This window comes from Frieseomelitta varia, unplaced genomic scaffold (genome assembly GCF_011392965.1).
Source record: "Frieseomelitta varia isolate USP_RPSP 00005682 unplaced genomic scaffold, Fvar_1.2 scaffold_232, whole genome shotgun sequence".
NCBI classification, from domain to species: Eukaryota; Metazoa; Arthropoda; class Insecta; order Hymenoptera; family Apidae; genus Frieseomelitta; species Frieseomelitta varia.
The window spans coordinates 112579-136182 of NW_025109960.1; the positions used below are offsets into that span (position 1 = coordinate 112579).

The 23604-nt window shown below is 26.0% G+C and overlaps 5 protein-coding genes and 2 long non-coding RNA genes across 17 annotated transcripts; 4 read left to right on the forward strand and 3 right to left on the reverse strand.

The window, feature by feature from the left end:
- Positions 1-35: 35 nt before the first annotated feature.
- Positions 36-1771, reverse strand: LOC122527840 (B-cell receptor-associated protein 31-like). Of its 2 annotated transcripts, none has more exons than XM_043652396.1 (4): positions 1642-1771; positions 1373-1400; positions 774-1071; positions 36-687 (listed from the first exon to the last, which is right to left on the reverse strand). In XM_043652396.1, the coding sequence occupies exons 3-4, from the start codon at positions 1039-1041 to the stop codon at positions 251-253; spliced, it is 705 nt and encodes a 234-aa protein (XP_043508331.1). In that variant the 5' UTR covers positions 1042-1071; positions 1373-1400; positions 1642-1771; the 3' UTR covers positions 36-250. The 2 variants fall into 2 exon arrangements, with proteins under 2 accessions (XP_043508331.1, XP_043508332.1); XM_043652397.1 differs by having other exon boundaries at positions 1536-1644.
- A 65-nt stretch (positions 1772-1836) lies between these two features.
- LOC122527841 (MICOS complex subunit MIC19) lies at positions 1837-4022 on the forward strand. Of its 3 annotated transcripts, none has more exons than XM_043652398.1 (3): positions 1837-1978; positions 3079-3580; positions 3752-4022. In XM_043652398.1, the coding sequence occupies exons 2-3, from the start codon at positions 3193-3195 to the stop codon at positions 3925-3927; spliced, it is 564 nt and encodes a 187-aa protein (XP_043508333.1). In that variant the 5' UTR covers positions 1837-1978; positions 3079-3192; the 3' UTR covers positions 3928-4022. The 3 variants fall into 3 exon arrangements, with proteins under 3 accessions (XP_043508333.1, XP_043508334.1, XP_043508335.1); XM_043652399.1 differs by lacking the exon at positions 1837-1978 and adding an exon at positions 2391-2533; XM_043652400.1 differs by lacking the exon at positions 1837-1978 and adding an exon at positions 2717-2735.
- A 789-nt stretch (positions 4023-4811) lies between these two features.
- On the forward strand, positions 4812-6967 carry LOC122527839 (B-cell receptor-associated protein 31-like). 5 transcript variants are annotated; one of them, XM_043652393.1, is made up of 3 exons: positions 4812-4927; positions 5961-6262; positions 6337-6966. In XM_043652393.1, exons 2-3 carry the CDS (start codon positions 5992-5994, stop codon positions 6756-6758), a joined length of 693 nt encoding a protein of 230 aa, XP_043508328.1. In that variant the 5' UTR covers positions 4812-4927; positions 5961-5991; the 3' UTR covers positions 6759-6966. The 5 variants fall into 5 exon arrangements, with proteins under 5 accessions (XP_043508328.1, XP_043508329.1, XP_043508330.1 ...); XM_043652394.1 differs by having other exon boundaries at positions 4913-4931; XM_043652395.1 differs by lacking the exon at positions 4812-4927 and adding an exon at positions 5015-5311.
- A 2398-nt stretch (positions 6968-9365) lies between these two features.
- Positions 9366-17710, forward strand: LOC122527830 (NADPH oxidase 5). Of its 3 annotated transcripts, none has more exons than XM_043652372.1 (19): positions 9366-9608; positions 10774-10868; positions 10944-11055; positions 11291-11388; positions 11486-11606; positions 11778-11928; positions 12049-12259; positions 12519-12745; positions 12943-13131; positions 13339-13532; positions 13685-14006; positions 14410-14551; positions 14658-14800; positions 14876-15011; positions 15101-15321; positions 15555-15724; positions 15932-16141; positions 16401-16604; positions 17032-17710. In XM_043652372.1, exons 1-19 carry the CDS (start codon positions 9465-9467, stop codon positions 17227-17229), a joined length of 3288 nt encoding a protein of 1095 aa, XP_043508307.1. In that variant the 5' UTR covers positions 9366-9464; the 3' UTR covers positions 17230-17710. The 3 variants fall into 3 exon arrangements, with proteins under 3 accessions (XP_043508307.1, XP_043508308.1, XP_043508309.1); XM_043652373.1 differs by having other exon boundaries at positions 15573-15724; XM_043652374.1 differs by having other exon boundaries at positions 14697-14800; positions 15552-15724.
- Positions 13937-15965, reverse strand: LOC122527850. The gene is made up of 2 exons (XR_006306422.1): positions 15878-15965; positions 13937-13979 (listed from the first exon to the last, which is right to left on the reverse strand). It is a non-coding gene; the product is annotated as an uncharacterized LOC122527850 (long non-coding RNA).
- A 722-nt stretch (positions 17711-18432) lies between the features above and the next one.
- LOC122527833 (diacylglycerol kinase epsilon) lies at positions 18433-22336 on the reverse strand. 2 transcript variants are annotated; one of them, XM_043652380.1, is made up of 11 exons: positions 22224-22336; positions 21672-22011; positions 20772-20943; positions 20480-20610; positions 20235-20382; positions 19914-20131; positions 19529-19674; positions 19286-19454; positions 19021-19201; positions 18822-18958; positions 18433-18685 (listed from the first exon to the last, which is right to left on the reverse strand). In XM_043652380.1, exons 2-11 carry the CDS (start codon positions 21831-21833, stop codon positions 18557-18559), a joined length of 1593 nt encoding a protein of 530 aa, XP_043508315.1. In that variant the 5' UTR covers positions 21834-22011; positions 22224-22336; the 3' UTR covers positions 18433-18556. The 2 variants fall into 2 exon arrangements, with proteins under 2 accessions (XP_043508315.1, XP_043508316.1); XM_043652381.1 differs by lacking the exon at positions 22224-22336 and adding an exon at positions 22097-22205.
- A 262-nt stretch (positions 22337-22598) lies between these two features.
- On the forward strand, positions 22599-23212 carry LOC122527848. The gene is made up of 2 exons (XR_006306420.1): positions 22599-22838; positions 23011-23212. It is a non-coding gene; the product is annotated as an uncharacterized LOC122527848 (long non-coding RNA).
- Positions 23213-23604: the final 392 nt, after the last annotated feature.

Genomic DNA, 23604 nt, shown 5'->3' on the forward strand with positions numbered 1-23604 from the left:
TTCTTAAATATATGGTTGTTATATTTTCAGTAAAATACAATATTAAATAAATATATTCAGGCGTTTATATCTTGCAACTTGATTATACACGATTGTATAACTTAGAGTTACTTATTATATTATTTATTCTTGTTTATCTTATTATCTATGCAGTACATACAGTATTGTATAATATAAAATATCAATCACAACAAATCTTTATATGAAGATTGAATAGGAGGAAAACAGAAGGAAGAAACAAAAATACTATTTAATCACTTTTTTTATCATTAACTAATTGCAGACATTTGCTATGTTCATCATTTAAACGATCATATTCCTTAGCAAGAGATTCAGCTTGTGACTTTATAGCTTCTTTATCTTCCTTTTCCTTTGCAAGCTGATTTTCCAATTCTTGATTTTTCGTTTGCAATTCTTTAATTTGATTTTTCCATTCTGATAGTACTTTGTCGTGAGCTTCGTTTGAATCATTTTCTGCGGTCTCCTTTGTATTTATCTTTTGTTGTAGCAACAAACGTTTGGCTGTTGTAGTTGCTGATTCAGCTTGACGCATAACAGCTTCACTTTTCGCTAGCAAAGTGGCTTGACCAGAAATTAAAATTACAAGACGGCGTATGACAAGACTTAGAAACAATGCAAAGCCAGATATGTAGAAGTTTCGTTGTGCTCTGAATAATCTCATATTACCTACATAAAATAATGACAGCATTATTCTACAATATCTAATATTACATTATCAACATATCATACTCAATACAAATAGAAATACATACCTTGCATTTCAGCATTCAAATGTTGCTCTTTAGTTTCATGAGCTGTGGAATATTTTCTCATTTCTCTTATAGAATCCAATAAAAACAAAACTAATACTCCAAGCAAAAACAAAAAATAAATTGATGCTTTATCGCTTAAACTTTTCAGAAACTGGGATCTAAATAATTTCTGCCATCTTGTTGGTGAAATTATTGGTAATACTAATAATAGAACTACCACAATTTCAAAATAAAGAAATCCAGCAATTAAAGTCCACTGCAGACTCATGATTAATTTCTGTTCAATCTATGTAAATATCTAAAAAAAAATCGCAAAAACATTAATATTATTACAAATATTAGATTAATTTGTCATTATTGTAAATATTAAACTTATACTCAGTATGCTGATATTCCTCATTAGTAATTTTTGTAAATCTCATTAAATGATTTAGTAAAAGTGATATAATTAAACGTATGTACAACGTCGAAATATCGGAATCATTTCAAGTAAAAATAAAATCCCTTAATCAAGATTTTATCAACTCTTAATAAATTCTATTTTTAAATATAACCTACATAGTATTATCTTAGTACAAAGACTGTACCATTGTTCTTACCTTCTATTTATCTTCTTTTGGGTCACAGCTATAATAAAAAAATTATTATCAATGTAATAAATTTTAAAATGTTACATATAATGACAAAAATCAAAATTAAAAATAATGTAATCGAAGTTTTCAAAGAAAAGAAATAATTGAAGACAAATGTTAATTAAATTACTTTCTATATTATCGAACATACTGCATTTATCGTAAGCAATGTTTATATACTTAGGACAACAATTTAAAAACAATTCTTTTAATATACATTTAAAAACTAAACTGACCTGTTACCTAGATACGTGTTTTGACTCATCGTCAGGTTTGCCAATATTTCTACTTGCTAATTCACATGGAAATACATAATATAACAATATATTTTTATATATTGCAATGTGATAGATTTCATTAAAAATTTATCGTCATATTTATATCTGCATACACGTGACACGTATTAGAAGATGAAATCATATCCTTAATGTAAATGTCAAGCATATTGCTAAGCTTAGGTTAACAACAATACTGTCACGAATATTAGAAGATTCTATTTCATGTGAATTCAAACACATGCTAGAAGATAAGGAAGACAAAAAAAGTGAAAACGCAGTGTCATGTCATAAAAATGTTATTATCTAAAAGTATTAATAATCTTTTAACATAAAACAAGCGTTAATGTTTTATATTTAACTAAGAAACCAATCAATTTCATTTTATGCAAAAAAAATTTACGTTTGGATTTATTGCTATTACTTATGACTATCGAATTTGTAAAAAGAACTATATTTTTGTTCTTAAAGATATACAAATTTTAAATCGAGATTTAAATGTTTAATTTCTACTATTTGATGTTGCAGTACGGATACAATTATAGCTGCGCTTATTACATAAACGGCTAGTATGAATACAAGAGTGCATTTATAAGTGAAATGTAAAATATTTCTTTTTTATTTAATTATCTCTATAATTATCTTAACAATAAATAATTATCTTGCAATAAATAATTATCTTGCAATAAATAAATTATCTTGCAATAAGTAATTATGTTGTTATAAAAGCAGTTGAATATAATTCAATAATAATTTAGGACAAATTTTTTTTTATTTATTATCAGTTTATGTTAAAAAATTTGAATATTGTGAACTTAGCTTTATAACAGATATTTGTACATAGGCAATGTGTGTAAGTTGTTTTCTTTGTTTTGTATTAAATCATATTTAAATATTTAATGTAAAATATTTAATAATAAAACTGTAGCTTTTCTACATAATCCCAATGGTTTCGTTATGTACATAAAAATAATTATAATAATTGTCTAAATGTTGCATTATTCCATTCATGTGTTTAAACATTAAGTTTAATTAGTACTGTATTCTAAAATTTGGTAATAACCTTATTAATAAATGACAGCACTTTTTTTAAACAATATTTATTTCAATATTTATTGTAAGACTAAGAAACATTGTATATGCTTATATTTGTTGTTAGACACACATTAACATTATATTTAACTCTATTAACATTCAGTTACTAAAACAAAAACAGAAACAAAAATGTGTATATTTTCTTTTTTTATAAAATATTATGTTGGTATATAACAAAATTTTTTGACGATATATATTAATAGTAAGAAATGTAATTTTGAAATTATAGTTAAAAAGCACATTCAAATAATGTAGAATTTTAAAAAAATTACATTGTTTATATTTACTTTATGTATGTTTCAGGTAATCAGTTTTACATTTCATTTAGTAGCTCATAATAACAAATTTGTACTGATAGAGGTAATTTTTGGAAACAATCAGTCGTGACTTTATTAGAAACAAATTTAAACAACCAACATGGGTTCTGGACAAAGTGCTCGTAAGCTCACTATTAATAATGAAGAAATAGGTGTAATAGAAATATCGGAATCTGTTGTGGAACGATTAACTCAAAAAATGTCTGAAACAAATGTGACAAATGAAGTAAGAGCTGCTACAGAACCATCTTCTAAAAAAACTTCACAATTATCTCAGAGTGGTGATATACCAGTAAATGCTGGATATCCTGTATATCATCCACAATTAACTTTAAGTGCTCTTCAAATACAGCAACAGAATGAGGAAGAATTTCGTAAACAGGATAATTATTGGCAAAGACGTTTGCAAAAATTGGAACAAAAGCATTCAGAAATTAATGATATTATTAACGCAGAGTATAAAAAAGCAGCAGAAATATATATTGGTGGTATGCATAAGCTTATCACTTTATTTTGTAGTATTGTATATAATCCTTAAGTATTGTATATAATCCTTAACTTTTTAATTGCATTTACTAATAATTATATATATGTTGTTTTCTGAAATTTCATACTATTTATTTATTAGAATGTATTTAACTTTTATTATTTTTTTATAGATAAAAAAGGAGTAAATATTCATGATACTATCCAACCATGTAAAAACAGTTCTGAAAAAGTGTTCCAATGTTTCCAAGATCACCCTAAAGAAATTCTGAAGTGTTCTACTTTAGTTGAAGAATTTTCTAATTGTGTAGATCAGCGTCGTGCACGTGTAATTGCAGCACGCTGTTAATACATTTTAATATTGAATCATTAGTAGTTTAATTAATCATCATGTTATTTAATAAAAAAATTTTAGTTCATAAAAATAAATTATGTAATATATAATCAATTTTGTGTACTTATTTCTACAATACTATTATATATAGATGACAATAAATATTATATATTTCTATTGTAGATAAAATTTAAACAGTATGAAAATAGGGTTAGCAAAAAAGTTAACATTATTATTAAAATAGAGATTAACAATTAGGAATAAAATATTAAATATAAATAATTTTTTGAATCACATTAGAATATTACATAAGATCTTTCATTTTTTATTACTTTTAAATGACAAACTTTGCTTTCATTGATTTCTGGATATGTTGAGAAGAAATTCTATGCAACTTTTCCCATATGTATGATACCATTAGAAGTTAATTTCTAACATGTTCATAAAAATCTTTTGACACTAAAACTTTTTATTTTGGTGCGAATAAAGTTTAGACAAGTTGTATCTATAAACATAATCATATGTCATATCAAGATGTGATTTATAAATTTGTAAACACAGATAGACAAGAAAAGAAAACTCAATTTCCAATTAACTTAATTGTTCCAAGTAATAATATATGTTTTAGTAAATCTAATCCAAATTTAAACTTACAAGCTACAAAATAACACAAAAACAAGAAATAGAAATTATTTAGAAACATTATAATTTTGATACCATAGTTACCATGGTTTTGATATCATATAGGTTTTTAAATAATTATTTTTATTTTCTTTTTTTTTTAACCAAAAGTTTTCATAATTAATAACATAGTGAAACCTCTACCAAAAGGCGAAGACTTCACATTCTAATTCATTTCTGCAAATTTTTTGTAAGTTATAAAATTAAATTATATTATATAAATTTAAGATTTAATTCACTTTAAACAAAGTGTACATAAAACGTGTAAAATAGATGCGTATTTTGTACCATCTATTCTTACGCTATATGTAAAGTCACCGATTACTTATTATTGGTATGTATTTCGAAAAGAATGATTTCTCTCATAAAATCATGTCTTTTAATTTAATTCAACAATCGTAATGAATACTAGCCAATTTGGCACATTTGGTATATTATAGTTAGACTAAAAACAATTAACTTTTGCCAATTATTGAAAACACTGAAATTCTTAACCTTTGGCAGTCGAAAGCCGGTATGTTCCTGGCAAAACATTCTTATCGTTGAGTTGCTAGAAAAGACAATTCGATACTGCATGTTTTAGTCTTTATTTAAAGTGAAGTGACTTTTTGGCGATAAGATTATATTACATTATATTATATTTCTTTTGATTGTTCACCACAAATCTATTCTGTCAGTATTCACATAGAAAGCTCTTCGACTGCTAAGAATTAACACAGTGAGTGCTACAAATCATTTTCCAATTAATTCAAATTGATGAATCGTTTCATTGATATATCGTATAATATAAATATGATATATAATATACTGTTTTATTATTAAATATTGAGAAACTTTGGACTCGATAAATAAATAAATTATCAAGTCTAAATATTGGCAATCCTGTTGATGAGTCAACAAATCTTTCTACTTAAGAAGTTAGTTTAAATCTCAAATATATTTTTATATTATTCGTGTAAGTATATAAATGTTTGTGTACATACATTTAAAGATAAAAAAAAATATATTTTAAACGGAAAATATATTTCTTGTTATACGTATCTGGAGATAAATATTATTCGAAAAAATGGAATATGCAAATATTTACTAATCTTCTTGAAACTTTGTTTTCACTCTAAAAAATTTTATGATCATTATGTTATAAATAACTAATCACATAATTTTTATTAAATTGTTATTATGTGACAATATGAATTCGACATTTTCACTTTACACTTCCTACAATCATGTTTTTACTTATATTTGTTTAAATTGTTAATGGAGAAGGTGAACATTCAGTTATTTAGTTAATATTTATATCATTATTTATGATTATTTATTTTTGTATATATCATTGATATTAATAGTTTTTTTTTATAATATTTTAGATATATACATACGTTAAAGAAACAAACAAACATGAGCTTGCAGTGGACTTTAATTGCTGCATTTTTATATCTTGAAATTGCAGTAGTTTTATTATTAATACTACCAATTATTTCACCTAAATCATGGCAAAAACTTTTTAAATCTAGATTTTTAAAAAGTTTAAGTAATCAAGCATCGATGTATTTTTTAATTTTACTTGGAATATTAGTCTTATTTTTATTGGATGCTATTAGAGAAATGCGAAAATATTCTACTTCTCTTGATGAGCATAAAGACCATCATTTAGATACTGAAATGCAAGGTATGTATTTATGTATTTGATATTTTTTGTCTATTTTGAGAATTTATTTGTAATGTTACTACCATTTTATATAGGTAATATGAGATTATTCAGAGCAGAACGAAACTTTTATCTATCTGGTTTCTCATTGTTCTTAAGTCTTGTTATACATCGCCTTGTGATTTTAATTTCTACTCAAGCCACTCTGTTAGCACAAAATGAAGCAGCTCTGCGGCAAGCTGAATCTGCTACTACAACAGCAAAACATTTGCTGTCACAAAAACCAATTGGGAAAACTGACTCAAATGCAGCTCACGATGAAGAAATATCAGAGTGGAAAAATCAAATTAAAGAATTGCAAACCAAAAATCAAGAATTGGAAAATCAACTTACAAAAGAAAAAAAAGATAAAGAAGCTATAAAATCACAAGCAGAATCTCTTACAAAGGAGTATGATCGTTTAAATGATGAACATAGCAAATGTCTGCAATCAAGTGGTGATAAGAAAAGTGATTAAATGATACTTTATATTCAAAAGTATATTTTGTTACAAAAATTATTTTTTATTTATTTTTTAGTTGCATTTTTAACGTTTTATAAACGTTTCAATATTTTAATACATTGTTGACCAGCAAATTTTATATGAAAAAACGAGTTGTGATGTGTCAGCAATGTGTTAATATATTTATTAATGATATAACAAAACATAATGAAACATGAAATTAAATTCAATAAAATTTCTTTTTAATTGTTTGGTTTCTTTTTTCTGTTTTATATCTAATTTCTGTATCTAAAATTTGTTTCTCATAATATATAAGATATATATGCTATAATATAAGTAATAAACAATATATAAAGCTAAAATAAAGGATCAATTAATTTAAATATAACATAGCCTTTGAATTTTTTTTTATCCAATAATCTTATATCGTCATCAATCTTAATTTTTATCTTAAAATTACCAAAAATTGTTAACAATTCTTAGTAATTCCAAGATTATTTATTAATTTGTCGATTAAATATTATTAAATTGTTGATTGATTAACAATTATAAAAAACGATATAAAAACATACGTATAACATTAATTAAAAATTAATGTGTTCCATATTGATTGATTCCATATTTCCGGTACCAGTTCTAGGCATAATCGTATCGGAGAATCGAACTGTTATTTTTTATATTGCCATATTTCCAGTAAGAAACTGAACTAATTCTAACACCTTGAGATTGACAATCAAATGAATATTCTAACGCGCATCTGGATACTTTTTATTTTTTATCCCACAGCGAATTGGCTGTTCAATCTATGTCAAGATAACTTTCAATAAAAATCATAATTTGTTTTCTGTGCTTATGATTTTAATACAAAAAATTTACAAGCATTTATCAAGTATTTAATGAAATAACGATTGTTATGTCCAAGGATCGTCGAATACTAATTGTGCTTTTGAATGATACAGAATTGTGTGAATGAAATAATTGCAAAATGTTAATATTTGAGTGTTAACATTTTTTGGATTATAATAGATAATACTTACAATATTACTACTGTAATCAAACACCTCAATGAAAAGATCCAAGTCTTTATTTCCTTTTGTACAAGTAAGTGTTGTGGCCATCTGCATTCACAAAAATTAAATTATTCTAGACCAACTTCAATTTTCATCTTAATTGCAGAAAGTTCTTTCGAGAAGTATAGCCGCCGTAATATCAATGTATAATAATAATATTATGGAACAATATTATATAATAATTGTTTTATGCTATTTAAATTTCAATCGTAGTCTACAATTAAATCTGTAATCAAATGTGAAACGAAAGAACATTCGAACGGCTAATGTCGGTTTATGAAAATTTATGAAAACCACCTATACTATATAGCTTTATGTGAAAAATGAAAAACCACCGGATGTAATCATGTAACATATGCTTATTAATTAATCATTTTATGTACTAGCACTGAAAAAAAGACATTTGGAATTCGTATAAAAGATCATTCAATTGAAGCGAAGTATTTGTCGTTGGAAATAAATTATTTATTAAATAGTTTTAAAAATAGAAGTCTGATAAATTCAAGTTCATTTCACTGAATCACTTTTTTAATATAATTTTCACATACGTAGATGTTAAATACTAAAGTTTAAGTTACAGATTTTGGCTGTATTTAGCTTTAACAGGCTAAAGGTATTTTAAAATTCGAATACTTGTATTAAAACCTGAAAATCAAGTTTCGTCATGAAACTAAAGATTTCAAACCGTCAAAATAGAAGATATGTTCAACAGTTTACTTATTATCTATCTATACTAAATTCTTATTATTATCTATCTACACTAAATCCTTACTATTATCTATTTATGCTAAATCCTCTATACACTGAAAGGATTAATCATAACAGAATTATACAAACATGAAATCCCTTATAAAACTAGCGGCATGTATTGAAGGATTACCAAAGGAGAAAGGAGCAATGGTAAAGAGTATTAAACGAGAAAAAAGATTGAAAAAGAAGAAAGTAGGCAGAGAAAAAGAAATGGAAAGGATGAAAAGAGAAACGAGGACTCACAAAGAAGTGAAAGGTTCACTGTTTATGCCTCTATCTGCTTCTCCGTTTGAACGCATGATCTTTATTAAAATCAAGAGGCATATCCCTCCTTTTCTGTCTCAGAGATCTGAAAATTCTCGACAGAACAGATTTAACAGAAACGATCGGATTTCTCAACCGATTTTCGTTCGTCAGTTCGCGTCTATCAGCCGATCGCGTCGCGCAGTGAGTTGTAAACAAGGGTGTGATTCTGATATATCATTTAACCGATAAAGTATTTCTTCTAAAGTAATTAAATACAAATAATAAGTAATAAAGTATTAAATAAATTAATCGACTAAAAAGCTGTATACGGTTATTTAAAAAAATACTGTTTTTATGATCAAAATAAAAAATTCTTTGTAAAGTGTTAATAAAAAATTTCAACCGGATATATGGTTGAAAAAATAAACAAGAATCTCAAGTGAAACGATTCGATTTGTTAACTTAAATATTCCCTGAGATATTAAGATTTTATAAAAATAATATGATTGTGTTTTATTAAGTGATTTCTTTTATATCTTTTTTTATAAATGTGATGCGTACAGCAACATGTCTATTCTTTTTCTATTTATTATAAAAGTTTTTTAGTAGGAATTATTTATTATTTAGTCAAAATTGTGAGAAAAATTTTTTTAAAATGGAAAACGATGTTGGCCATATGGAGGAGGAATCAATCGAAAGGAGGAGAGTGACAACCTTGGAAGAATGTTCCCATATAATCGGGGTGAACGACGCGGCTCGTTACAACAGAGAAGCGTTTAAACAACTTTTGCTGGATCCGGTAAATATTTTATCTTTTTAATAATCGAGTCAATCGGAAGGGAATATTTTAATTAAAATTTTGAAACTATCTCTAATCTGTTCGTTATCCAAATCAGTAGCTCTAAATTAGGTAATATATATAATGAAATATAAATAATGTCCTAAGTAATAATGTCATAAGTGATGTCTGTGTATGCAAGCATTAATTTTATATTATTTTTATATGTTATATTAAAGTCTTCTAAAAATGAACTATTCTAAAGGATATTTTAATACGTGTACTAGTGCTAGAACCAATTAATGCGTTCTAACATACCTTACTACACAAGAAAACTCCCGTGAAATCTTCTACCGCAATTAAGAATTAATCGTCACTGAAAATATACTGTCAGAATGTCACGAAGCATGGTAGATACCATGTCTATATCAATGTATCTGTTATTCATGCAAATTGAAATCGAAGCAATTATAAACATGTAATTTTCTAATCTAAAAAGAAGTTCGCATACTGAAGAGCTCTTCAGAGAATCTCTAAAGGGACAAAACAATGAAAAATAAGACAAGGTCGTGCTACTATTGAAAGCAAAAACACCAAGGTTAAATTGTTATTGAGCAGAGAAATGATTTAAGACCGAAGAATCCATTCACTGGAAGAAAAGGATAGAGAGAAGGAAACAGAGAGAGTATGGAAATGGAACCGGAGGTAACGGCGGTGGGAACTGTCGAGGGCTAGAGATTTCGATCAAGGTGGCTGATTGCCCGTAGCTAACGAGCCTTTACGCCTCCGGCAATGCTCATTATTCAATCGTAGCCGTGATCGACCAATTTTTACTTGATGAATTAAAGATGAGATGAAGAATCATTCAGTATGAATTAATCTTTTCAGTGTATTATAAAATAAGTAAATATGAAAAAGAAGGAGTCTTCTTTTTCTTACGACTTAAATTTATCAAGACACGAAAATAAAAGTTTTAAGACGTATTGCTTATCTATTCGTAAAGCGATAGTAGCACAGTTTTATTCGGACAGAACAGTATTGTATATATATATATATATATATATATATATATATATATATATATATATATATATATATATATATATATATATATATATATGTACACACACGTTATTACAGATTATTACAGAAATTTGAGGTAAAAATTTGAAAAAATAAATTTCAGACCTTGATGGAGAAAATATTTTCATTATTCGATCAAAATCAGGATAAAATATTGACGCAAGATGAATGGATCGAATTCTTAAAAGGAAGATTGAAGTAAGAGCTACTATATATCTATGAAATCTTGTTATAAATAAATACTTATATTTATTGTTTTATACGTTTTAATAGAAATGACAAACCAAACGATTTTATTCTCCAACTCGAGAACGTTACATATAGTATATGTGGTGATAATCCAATAACTTTCTCGAAATTTCAACAAATATTTTCTACTAAAGAGGTAAGTGTCAATATATTAATCAATGCTCATATTTCAGTTTTATTATAAATAGCGCAGTATACACTTTTTCCAATTTTTCATTCAAGAATAAAGAGCATTTAAAAATCTTTTTCTGAATACCTACTTATTTACACAATAACCAAATGTCAATGACTTGAATAATAAATATTACATTTAATTACACATAACTCGACTTGCATTTGGTCATATGTTTGTTAGGACACCTATGTTACAGATCGTAGATAAATTATTTCGACGAATTGATCAAGAAAATTTAGGATATGTCACATCCTTTCAAATAATGGAATTTCTCGCAAGCATCAGTGATACAAGGTAATGCTAGCATTAGCAATTATCTAGCGCAGATTTTATTAATGATGACACCATTTTTTTAATATCTCTGAAATATTTATCAATAATTTTTTCGAAGACCACTCGCTGGTTTCGACGAGCACAGTTTGGAATGGCTGGGAAAGCTTTTTAAACAGACGGTGGGCAATGAAAAGGAAATCAGACGCGAAGAATTTAACAAAATCGTCATTTCGAAGAACGTAGGCAGGAGGCATAAGTATTTTTCATTTCGAATTTGCAGTTTAATATTCTTCCCTTTGAATTTACTTTCCGTTTAGATTTCTATTTAATTGATTTTATAACATAAAATATCATATAATCATAAATTCTCAAAAGATGTTAAAATTTAACGACAATGTAATTTCTTTCAGCCGTTTTTCACTGATAGAGTATTCCAAATTTTCGACAAGGATAATTCTGGAACGATATCACTTCAAGAATTCCTCGATGCAATGCATCAGTTTGCGGGAAAAAGTCCTGACGATAAAATCAAATTTCTTTTTAAGGTTTACGACATAGACGGTAAAATAATATTATGAATTTATCTAAATACTAAAGTAAATTTTAGACAATTATGTCAAATTGTTATGACGTCAAATTGTTTGAGACGATCAAACTTATAAATTTATTATTTGAGAAAAGGTGACGGATTGATACAACTTCGTGAATTGGAACACGTGATGAGAGTTTGTATGGAAGAAAATGGAATACAATTTAATGAGGAACAAATTAAGGAATTGACTATAGCGTTATTTGATGATGCTGATCAAGCTAATCGAGGTGCCATCACGTTTGAAGCTTTGAAAAAACAATTGGAGAAACATGAAGGATTATTAGAAAATCTATCGATTAGGTGAACTGAGTTTTACTTCAAAATCATCCTGTTCTGTTATCTTTATTCTGTACCAAAAGATGTTCTGTTTAATTAACAAATCAAGATTGCCAAAAGCGTTAATTAATACAAATTAAAATAAATGATCGCTATACTAATTTACAGGAGAATATAGTAGAAATTGTAATTTATAAATTATTAGAAATTATAATTTATAAAAAAATAAATTTAAGTTAAAAATTTAAATATTAAATTATTAAAACCAAATATTAAATCACAGTATTGACCGATGGCTAGTACCGCCAAAACCAGAAATGAAGCAAAAATCACACTTAGAATTCCTTACCTCGTTGCGCCCTTATCAATTAACGAAGCCATATGTGAAGAACAATTATGTTTATATCCTTTTCATCTCAATCTTCATCTCAATCAATATGGCCTTATTCGTAACAAGGCTCTACGAATATAGAACATCTAATGGCTATGTCATGCTTGCGCGTGCCTGTGGTAAGTCTCTCGTCTTTTCAAAAACCTGAAATAGATCATATGGAATCTCGTTTATATTTTCGCTTTACAAAATTATGACAGAAGTTGACATAGCAAAGCATTTGAATTTGTTTATTTTCCAAATACAAGCAATTATCTATTTGAATGTATCTATTTTCTAAATACATGCAAATATAGTTATTTTATTATTAAAACAGGTCAGTGCTTAAATTTCAACTGCAGTTTTATCTTGGTTCTTATATTGCGTCAGTGCATTACCTTTCTACGAACTCATGGTTTCAATTCTGTATTACCATTGGATCAACACATCTATCTTCATAAGCTAACTGGAATTCTAATCGGTATCTTCAGTATAGTACATACACTGATGCATCTTCTCAATTTTGGTGCGCTATTATTTTATTATTTTATAGTATTTAAAACAAAATAAAATTCAAGCTTTTCTTTTTAGAACAAAGTACAACAGATTGTAAAATTCTATTGAATTTTTGAAAATATTTTAAAAATCGTTTCTTAATCTTCTACAATGTCCATTCAAATGTCAATTGTGATCTAACGAAATTGTACTTGAAAATTTTGTTAAATGTTTCCAGGTACTATCGTGGTATATGACGAAATTCTTAATTCCAATAATTATACAATATCTGAATGGTTGTTAACAAGTCGTCCAGCTCTATTTGGACTTGTAGAAGGCTTCGCAAATCCAACTGGAATTATTCTTATCATTCTTCTTGTCATAATAATGATGTGCTCCATGCCGTTTGTTCGACGTGGTGGATGTTTCGAGGTGATAAGCAACTTTTCTTAACACTGCAAATGTTAAATCATATTTGAGAAAAAAATTAAGTGTGTGGAACAATAACTTTTGAAGGAAGTCCAAAGTAATGATCATTCTATATAGAGTTGAATTAATGAATAATTAATATTAATATTTTACAGGTATTTTACTGGTCACACTTATTATACGTACCATTCTGGATATTGATGATATTACATGGACCGAATTTCTGGAAATGGTTCGTAGGTCCAGGCATCATGTATTTGTTGGAAAAAATACGTCGAATTGCCTGGTCTCGGTCACAATTAGGAAAAACATACATAAGTTCAGGCCTTTTGTTGCCATCGAAAGTGACTCATTTAGTCATCAAGAAACCTCCACATTTCGTCTTTCATCCCGGCGATTATGTTTTCGTCAATATTCCGGTTATAGCTCGTTATGAATGGCATCCTTTCACTATTAGCAGTGCGCCAGAACAAGAAGGTTTAAAAAATTTATTTTAAATAATTAATCCAGAATTAGCAATTATTAGATTGCAAATTTTGTATTTGTATTTATACAAAATTAAAAGATATAAAAATTGATAGAATGCATGTGTGTAAAATACAAATTAATACAAATAAGCGGATATTTGTGCAAATTTACATTATTACAAAATATATTAAAAGAGTATTTTTCTCTAGATATTAAAAATTATTATAAAAATACTCTTTTAATATATTTTGTAATAATGTAAATTTGCACAAATATCCGCTCTCTAATAATAATTCATATTATGCCATCTCACTTTTTATTTGAATTTAAACAAATATTCATATCTTATTTAGGCAATATGTTTGATCAAGTAAGAAGGTCAACAAATATTTCAAGTATTTCGTTTTTACAGGATATATTTGGCTACACATACGAGCGGTAGGTGAATGGACGAATAGCCTTTACTCATATTTTGACAAAGAACAAGTGAAACTTCAGAGGAACAGTATATTTTCTAACAAAAATTGCAGCAACACTAATACTCCGAAGAAAATGTGAGTTTCCCACAATTCTGTTTATTGGTCGACCTACTAAAACTCTAACTATAAATGAAAAATGAAACATTATTTTTAACTGTTTCTTAATTTTTTTTAAATACAGATATCTTAACGAAGAACAAAAACTAACGGCGAATGACAAGATACTTTCGTCCACTAAAACAAACAGAAATCATCGTGGTTTCGACAATCCTGTATTTGTTTCTAATAATGAAAAAATAACGCACTCGCCACAATCTGCAATTGGTATCAATAAAAAATTATTATTACTAAAAATTATTACTAATATTCTATTTCAAAATTAATTCTTTTCATTTGCAGATATAGCAGATATTAATAAAATCTCGAACGAGAAGAAACTTCATCACTCTTTATTTGTTAGTAAAATGCCTTTAGAAAAGTCTATTTCAGTACCTAATATGCTGCCAGAAGAGAAGAAAAATGACAGATTAACAGTGTGAGTAATTAATATCTCAAAATATCCTTTCAAATATTAAAGAATATGAAATATCATTATTTCCACTAATTTTACGTTATTTGCTATAGCCTTCGTGATTATACGAGATCAGAATCAGAAAGAAACTTCAACGACCGTCAAATGCAACATGCGCGTTTAAAATCTTTAGACCAGATTTATTCCAGCCCGCAGAATAAGGAATTGGCTCAAAGCTTCCGATATATGCGGAACAAACCCACTATAATTGCTTTCAAGACTCCAAGTCTGGAAAATTATGAATCAGAATCAAGAACATCTATAAATGAATATAGTAAGTCAACATGTTTCGACATTTCTCAAAATTAAAGTTTTTTTAAAGTAAATAGTAATTTTCTGTTTCAGTAAAAAAACAGTAAAAATACATATATATGTAGACTAGCTTCACTTGTTTTCTATTTAGTTTTTTCTAATGTGATTTCCAAAAAATTTAAATGTTTTACATTGTAGAAAAAAAAAACTTCTGATATATAAGAATATAAATTGATAAAATCCTTAATAAAACAGCATCACAAACAACTACAGATGAATACAGAAGAAAATCATCGAACAATCTAAATATAATTCAAGCAGCAGAGGAAGGCAGACTCCAAGAGACTTCAAACAGAAATTCTGATGATGATATCAAATCTGATTCACGTTTAGCACTAAACTATACCGTTGGAAAGCCATTGGAGGTATAAATATGTAAAATTTTAATTTTAAGATCACAATTTTCCTGTTTCTTATTACGCTCTTAATTAAAAAATTTGAAATTTAATTAAAATGTATTAGTAAAAATAGTTATAATAAAAATAATTATGAAATTAATTAATGACTTAATAACTTACAACCGATGAATTCAGGAAAGTTGAAAATTTAATTAATAATTAATTATTATTCAGATCTTTTTGGATGGACCATATGGAGCTCCTTCAAGTTATATATTTCAAGCGCAACACGCAGTTTTAATCGCAACAGGAATTGGAGTAACACCTTTCGCTTCAATATTACAATCAATTATGCATCGTTACTGGAAAGCCAGGCATACTTGTCCAAAATGCAAATTTTCTTGGGCCAGTGAAATTCCTCCCACTGTGATGCATCTTCGAAAAGTAAGAATTTATTTAATATTTCCAACATTTGTTTCATATAATAAATATAATTTCATGATATATAATTATATGAAATTATACCGTTATCATAAGATCGATGTATTTTAAAAGCAAATATTAATGGTTCTTTAATTCAATAAATTTATTTTTAAAAGCTTTTAAATCTTTGAAGCATATATTAATTTTATAAAATTAGTTTAATATAATTATAGCACATATTAATTTTATAATATTAGTTTGATATTTGTTTCATTTATAGGTAGACTTTTTCTGGATTAATAGAGATCAACGATCCTTCGAGTGGTTTGTGAATTTATTATCCCAACTAGAAATGGAACAAGCAGAGTTAGGCGTTGCTATGGAACGTTTTCTTGAGATGCACATGTATATTACCAGTGCTTTGCAGAAAAATGATATGAAAGCTGTTACTTTACAATTAGCTATGGACTTAGTTCATCAAATGGTTCGAAACCAATAAATTCCTATTCTCTTCTCAAAAAATTTCTTCCCAAGAGTGTATTACAAATAAATACTCTAGAATAATCTTAATTCCTTCATTATGAAAGTTAGGAACTTTTATTGGCTTGTAAAACAAGACAATTTTTATTACTGTTGATAAGATTCTTTTTATTTTATTCCGTCTCTTATAAAGATTATAAAGATTTAAAGATCTCTCTATAAATTTGCAATATTAAGTAATTGCAAAATTAAATTATATCCGATGATTTTAAAATATTATAAAAACCACAATACAAATAACTGTATATGTATTTTTTCATATGTATATATACTTACATACATTTCGTAGTGAAAGAATTAAAACGAAGATGATGATTTTATACAACGAAGACTTAGATGATTCCATATAAATAAATAGTTTAATTTTTCAGGAAAAGCGGGATCTTATAACAGGTTTGAAAACACGGACAAACGCTGGCCGACCAAATTGGGATAAGGTATTCAAACAGCTTCAAGAACAGAAAAAAGGTAAAGTGACGGTCTTCTATTGTGGCCCACCGCAACTGGCAAGAATTTTACGTTATAAATGTGATCAATTCGGTTTTAGCTTCAGAAAAGAATCATTTTAAACTTTTTAAAAAGAGAATTACACTGTACTACGAGATATATTTATAAAATTCCTGTTTATCATCAATTTTTTTCTAAAAGTAATGATACATCTTCATCTACAACTAAATTTTCCATTGTGTAATATTATGTTGTTGAATGTTACTTAATTTTTTCTTGTTGAAGAATCAGTATGATCTTTTCAATAATACCATCCAAGTACAAAAATTTTATTTCATGTTGTTCATAATTCTTGCCGTTTCATGCATCAACCAAATTGTCATTAATACAACAAGAAAATTTATTTGACGTTCTGTCATAGTTAAATTATCGTCATCATTTCGTTAAATAAATCAACGATAGTCAAATTTGTAATCAGAATTCGATATTCGACTAATTTCAAATGTATAATAATTCACAATATAATCTGATAATTCCTGTGTTTTGTTAATTACTTTCTCGAATTGCTAAATATAAACAAAATTTTGATCACTGATGTTTGTAGAATACCATAATTAATTTTTTCTGCAACATACTTCATTCGTTATTAGAATTAAAAAACACTTGTCTCAATTTGTTTCAATATTCATTACATAAAATTAGTAAATTAATTTGAAATTACTTTAAAAATGCCAAAGTTAATTAAATGATAAAACAAATATAAATAAAAGATTCGTTAGTCAAAACTGAAACATAAATTATACGATTCATTTTGTATAATATCAAACAAAAGATTAAGATTTAAACTTACGTAATAATAGCGTATTTAAACTTACGTAAAATTCTTGTAGAGTTAGTATACTACCAACTAACATCGTTAAAAAACTAATTGTAAAAAATATTTCAAAAAACAATATGTAATAACCTGTAAGAATAAACTGTAAAATTTAACATGTGCACTGTTACACAATATACAATTATGCCACTGAGTACAAAGTAGGTTTCCAAAATTTCATGAAGTTCAACTATAAACATTCATTGCAAATAAATATATTTAATAATGATTTATTATAACTCATTATAAGTGCATAATATATAACTAACTTAGGCTTTTCTTATATTAAGGAAAATAGATAAAAATAAACAATCACGTATCTGAAAACAATATTAATATATATTTTTTATTTCAAAATTTAATAACACAGATTAATAATAAAATTTAAAATATATAACTGATAAAATGTAAAAATACAATTCATATACATAAAAAATAATTTATATCATACCTTTACCTTTATCATATTTGTTTATATTTTTTTATTCATAAAATATAGCAAATTTTTTTCCATTTAAAGCCAAACTTTGGAATGTACGGGTAACTGAAACCTCTTATATTTCGAAAAGAAAGAATTAGATAGTTTTCTTATCTGTGTTTACAAGCATGGTTGCTTTATTACAATATTTAATATTGAATTCACAAGGATGTTGGTACCATGGTTCACCATCAATTTGCATAGCGCAAGACTTTATTATTTTTACCTGTATTTTATAAAATGTTTGTAAAACAATAGACATATAATAAACAATAGATATAAAATATATATTTTCACCTATTTATTCCTTTTAAAATCTTTTTAAAAGTTTAATCTATTAATTTAAATAAATTTTAAAATACCTTTATACTGCTAGCTTGTCCAAGTCGATAAGGTTGAGATAATCCTACTTGAAGTTGAGCCATATGAAATGAAGAATAAAGTGCTACTACTTCTAATTTACCATCATTGATGCTTTGTTTTCCATATTTTTCATAGCCTATTCAATATTCAAGATATTCACATTTTCTCAATTATGTTATATATAAAAAGTATAAGTACCTTCTAATCCCATATTCCACAAATCAACTCCAGCAGCCCATGATGGGATGTTTAATATTACGATACTTTCGATGGATGGTAAATCCACTTTTTCATCATCCAAATATAATTCTATATTTTTATTAAGATTTTTACAGTCTCGTTCAACTACTTGTTGCATTCCAAAGCATAAATATAGTAGCTAAAATTTATAGTAGCTATTAAAGACGCAAATCACGTATCATTTTACATAATATAAGTAAATATTTAATAAAACAGAAAGTACCTTATTGAATAATCTACTGCTATAAAAATAAAACCGACTTTCTCTTGTACGATGAAAATTTAGTGTTACTTGTGCATCTACTCCCACACTTAAATAGTTATACATGTAAAATACTTGTTGTGAACTTCTAAGTCCTAATCCACCATATGGTTTAACTGTCACAGTCCATCTAATAAAATATTTAATTAATTATACATATCAGAAATAATTTAAAACAGATTATATTGAACATTTCGTGTGCACCTATCAAGTTCGATTTTTTGTGCTAGTTGTATCTCTTGTAAAATATCTCTAGGATCCTTATTTGGATCATGCTCTTTTCCCCACCCTAGTACTCTTGATAAATCATTTCCCGTTCCCAATGGGATTATTGCTACAGATGGAACTGCCTGTTACAGATAAAGATATTAATTCATATATCTGTTATGTGAAATATTGATCTGTTATATGAAATATTTTCTGTCATCATATGTTAAAAAATAATAAAATTGCAATCTCCATTAGAAAAAAATGTAAAAATATATTCCTTTTTTTTAAATAAAGAAATTGTTGGTAGTTTAACAAATAATGAAACACATATACATAAATTTAACTTAATTTATAAAATATATATGTGTAGAAATATTACCTCCAATCCAAGTTTATGAATGGCATTCAATAACCAAGCTATTGTTCCATCTCCACCTGCAACAAGCACTGTACATGTTACTTTCCCAAGTAAACGACACCATTCTAAAACAGCAACTGGATCACGTTCTGATAAATCAACAACTTGTGCAGGATTTAATAACCTTCTAAACAAAGATAAGATTTCTGCTCCATCATTATTGCCAGATTTTTTATTTGCTGAAAATAAATTTTTTAAGTCGAACTACAATTTCCAAAAAATTATTTTGAACGTATAATTATATGATTATAATATTATTATAATTTTATTATATTAACTTACCAACAACTATAAGAGGATTCCACTGAGGCCAACTTGGAGGTATAATTGAACAAAGATATAGTCTACGTCTTACAGTACTTCGTAAATTTATTACCTCTAAACTACTTGGTGGAATTATCATTAATCTAAATTTACCAAAATCACATATCTGAAAAATTTTTTGAGATAATAATTAATATACAATTAATTAATTAATAATTTTTATAAATTGTACATAATTGTAAAAAATATTAGAAGGAATATACTTTAGAAAGCTTAGATTTGCAGTTATCATGGACACATCTTTGACACCAACAACACCACCAATCTGTTTGTCCAGGTTCCACATCACATTCTTCATTACATATGTCACACATAACATTTAGAGGTAAATTACCTTATGAAATGAGCACAAATTAACTTAAATAATTTAGTGATTTAATTTAAATAATTTAGTACCTTAATTTAAGTAATACCTGATATTCAAAAAATAAAATAAATAATTTAATTTTTAAATACTACTTATAAAATATACAAACATAAGAAGATAAAACATACCCTTTATCCAATGATGTTTCATTGGCTCATTTGTGTTTACAGTAATAAGTTTGCATTTTAATTGTTTATCTGCAATCTTGACACATGTAGGATCCGCGCAAACACCACATGAATCACAGATTAAACCACTAATATTCAATAATAAGCTTTCACAAATGCTACAGTAATATGCCTAGAAGCAATACTCTTAACTTTTGTATATTATATATAATCACATACACATTCATATACATACATACATATACATGTACTCGTTATAATCTAAATTTTATATTTAGCATTCTAAATTAATGCTGTCTAAAATGATTATTAAATTGCTTATTTCAACTGATTCATATTCAATCAAGTTCAGATTTGAGTCATACTCAAAAACTAATTATAAATAATTTTATTTTTATAATCGATAACATTCACATTAATGTATATTTACATTAAAAATGAAGCAAATACACAGTATATATATACATATACACAATATATACAATAATGTATATACTTATTATCATAAATAATTAAATTAATTTAGATATACACAATTACATGATATTAAAATTAGAATATTTTACAAAAAAAAAATATAACGTTTCATTTCTTCAATATGATTGATAAAAATGATAATTACAAATCAAATTATTAGCATTGATCGATTAATACCTAAAATATATCCGAATTATACCCAAATTATTCATTACATAATGGCAAAAGATGAAGTTATAATTTAATTAACTATGATACTAAAGAAATAATAATTGCAAAAATTAAAATACATTACAAAATTCAAATTCTCAAAATCTTAACTTACATCACTATGATGATAATGATGAATTTTCCATGTATAAATAAAAATGAGTTAAATGTTTATAAAAATATATATATACATATACATTGATACATACATACCTTTGTTTCTCTTTTAATAGCTTTCCAATTATGCTCTTTGGTAACATCTCTAATATGAATATGTGGCTCTTTTACAAGATATCGGAAGAGATGTAATATAAGTATAAAAAATATAGAAAACAATGCACATAGAACAATGGTGCTACATCCGTCCTCTAACATGTTATTAAATAAATTTTGTTTCTTCCAAAGTCATCACAATACATAAAATGGTTACTGCTAGCAGATTATAAGTATTCTTTTGTATTTCAATTTTTTATACCAGAAAAGCTTCCTTCATATCATCCAAAATAATTTGACACCTTTCTTTTCGTTTCGATTTGGCATCGAGGGAAAAGTGCTACAAAAACATATAGGTAAATATATATTTCATTTAATTAATTAAAGGGATAAATTGTATTCAATAATTCAATAGCAGTAATTACACAAACATAAAAGGAACAAAAGGAAAAAATATTTTCATATATTGAGGAAAATATACTAATAGTAAAAACGTGATTCCGTTTGAAGAATTACACTAAATAGAACAGATTAGAGATTAAATTTATTCACCTTCTTTAACTTTTTTTTATCATCAAGTCATTTGAATCTCATTCGTCATCTACCGCATTGCACTTCACTCTATATGAATTAGATATTTGTATAACAATTTGTATTACCAACATACTGCATAAAAAAAAATTAAAATTAGTGTTATCTTTCTTATCACATGATTTAATTTGTGTGTAGAAAATGCAAATTTATTTGTTAAATATTATTTATCCCGCATTTATTTTTACGATATAGACGATTTTCGTAAAATCATTAAAGTAATTTAAAAAATAAAATATAATTAATTATAATTTTATTTTCGACTAAATATACTAATGAATTCAAAAATTCTATTATTTATATAAAGTTATTCAGTAAGTATGTCATAAATAATAATAAATAACTTTAAATTTTTAATTGTGTACCCTTCTTATATGTAGTTCATTAGAAATAACTTTAAGCTTCATGTTTCTATTGGTACTCGAATTAATCGGTACTATATTTTCGGATTAATTCGATCAAACCCTTTTATTGGAAACAATTGAAATAAGTGAAAATTGATTTTTCAAAAATAGAAATCACAATGGCACGTGTTATAAAATTCGTAAAGAATATTTATTATGATCCTTTTAAATGGTATGTAATAAAAAAATTTCTTTATTTGCTATATAACCTCCCAGTTAAATTTTATGATCATCTAATCTTGTGTAGTGCACGTTATTTATTAAAATTTGTAATTATTATATTTGCTGTTAAATAAAAATAAAATTCATTATGTAAATAGTTACGCACAATTTCTTATTTACAGGTCAATAGTTAAAAGTATCGGTTTATTTATACTAGGCGTAAAGATTGCTGTTGAATGTAAAGGAGTGAATCTAATGCCACCAATTTCTTAAAAACTGAAATATTAAAAACTGAAAATAGATTTAAATTTGTCATATTATGCATGTGCATATGTATTTTATCATTCCCATGTAAAAAATAATTGTAAAAGGCACAAAACATTTGTATATACTTGTTTTATTTAATTTCCCCATTCATTTCTTAAGTGTGTATATATATATATATATATATAACGTCACAAACACAATATATTATGTTAATAATATTTGTATAATATGTAATAAAATCTTCAGCTATTTTTTTGTTAAAAACTTTTATATGAAATATATTAATAAATCTATATTTTTTTTAATTAGATATGATTATGCATATTATATACAACTACTAATTTTTTACATTAAATAATTAAAAGAAAAAAATTTTAATCTTAAAAAATTAATTTTTTCAATGTGTATTGCAAAAATAATTTTACACTAAAAAAAATAATATTAAATTAATTTTTTATTATTTTGCTCTACTATTACAGTAAATAAAAAATTATTTAATTCCTCAATGC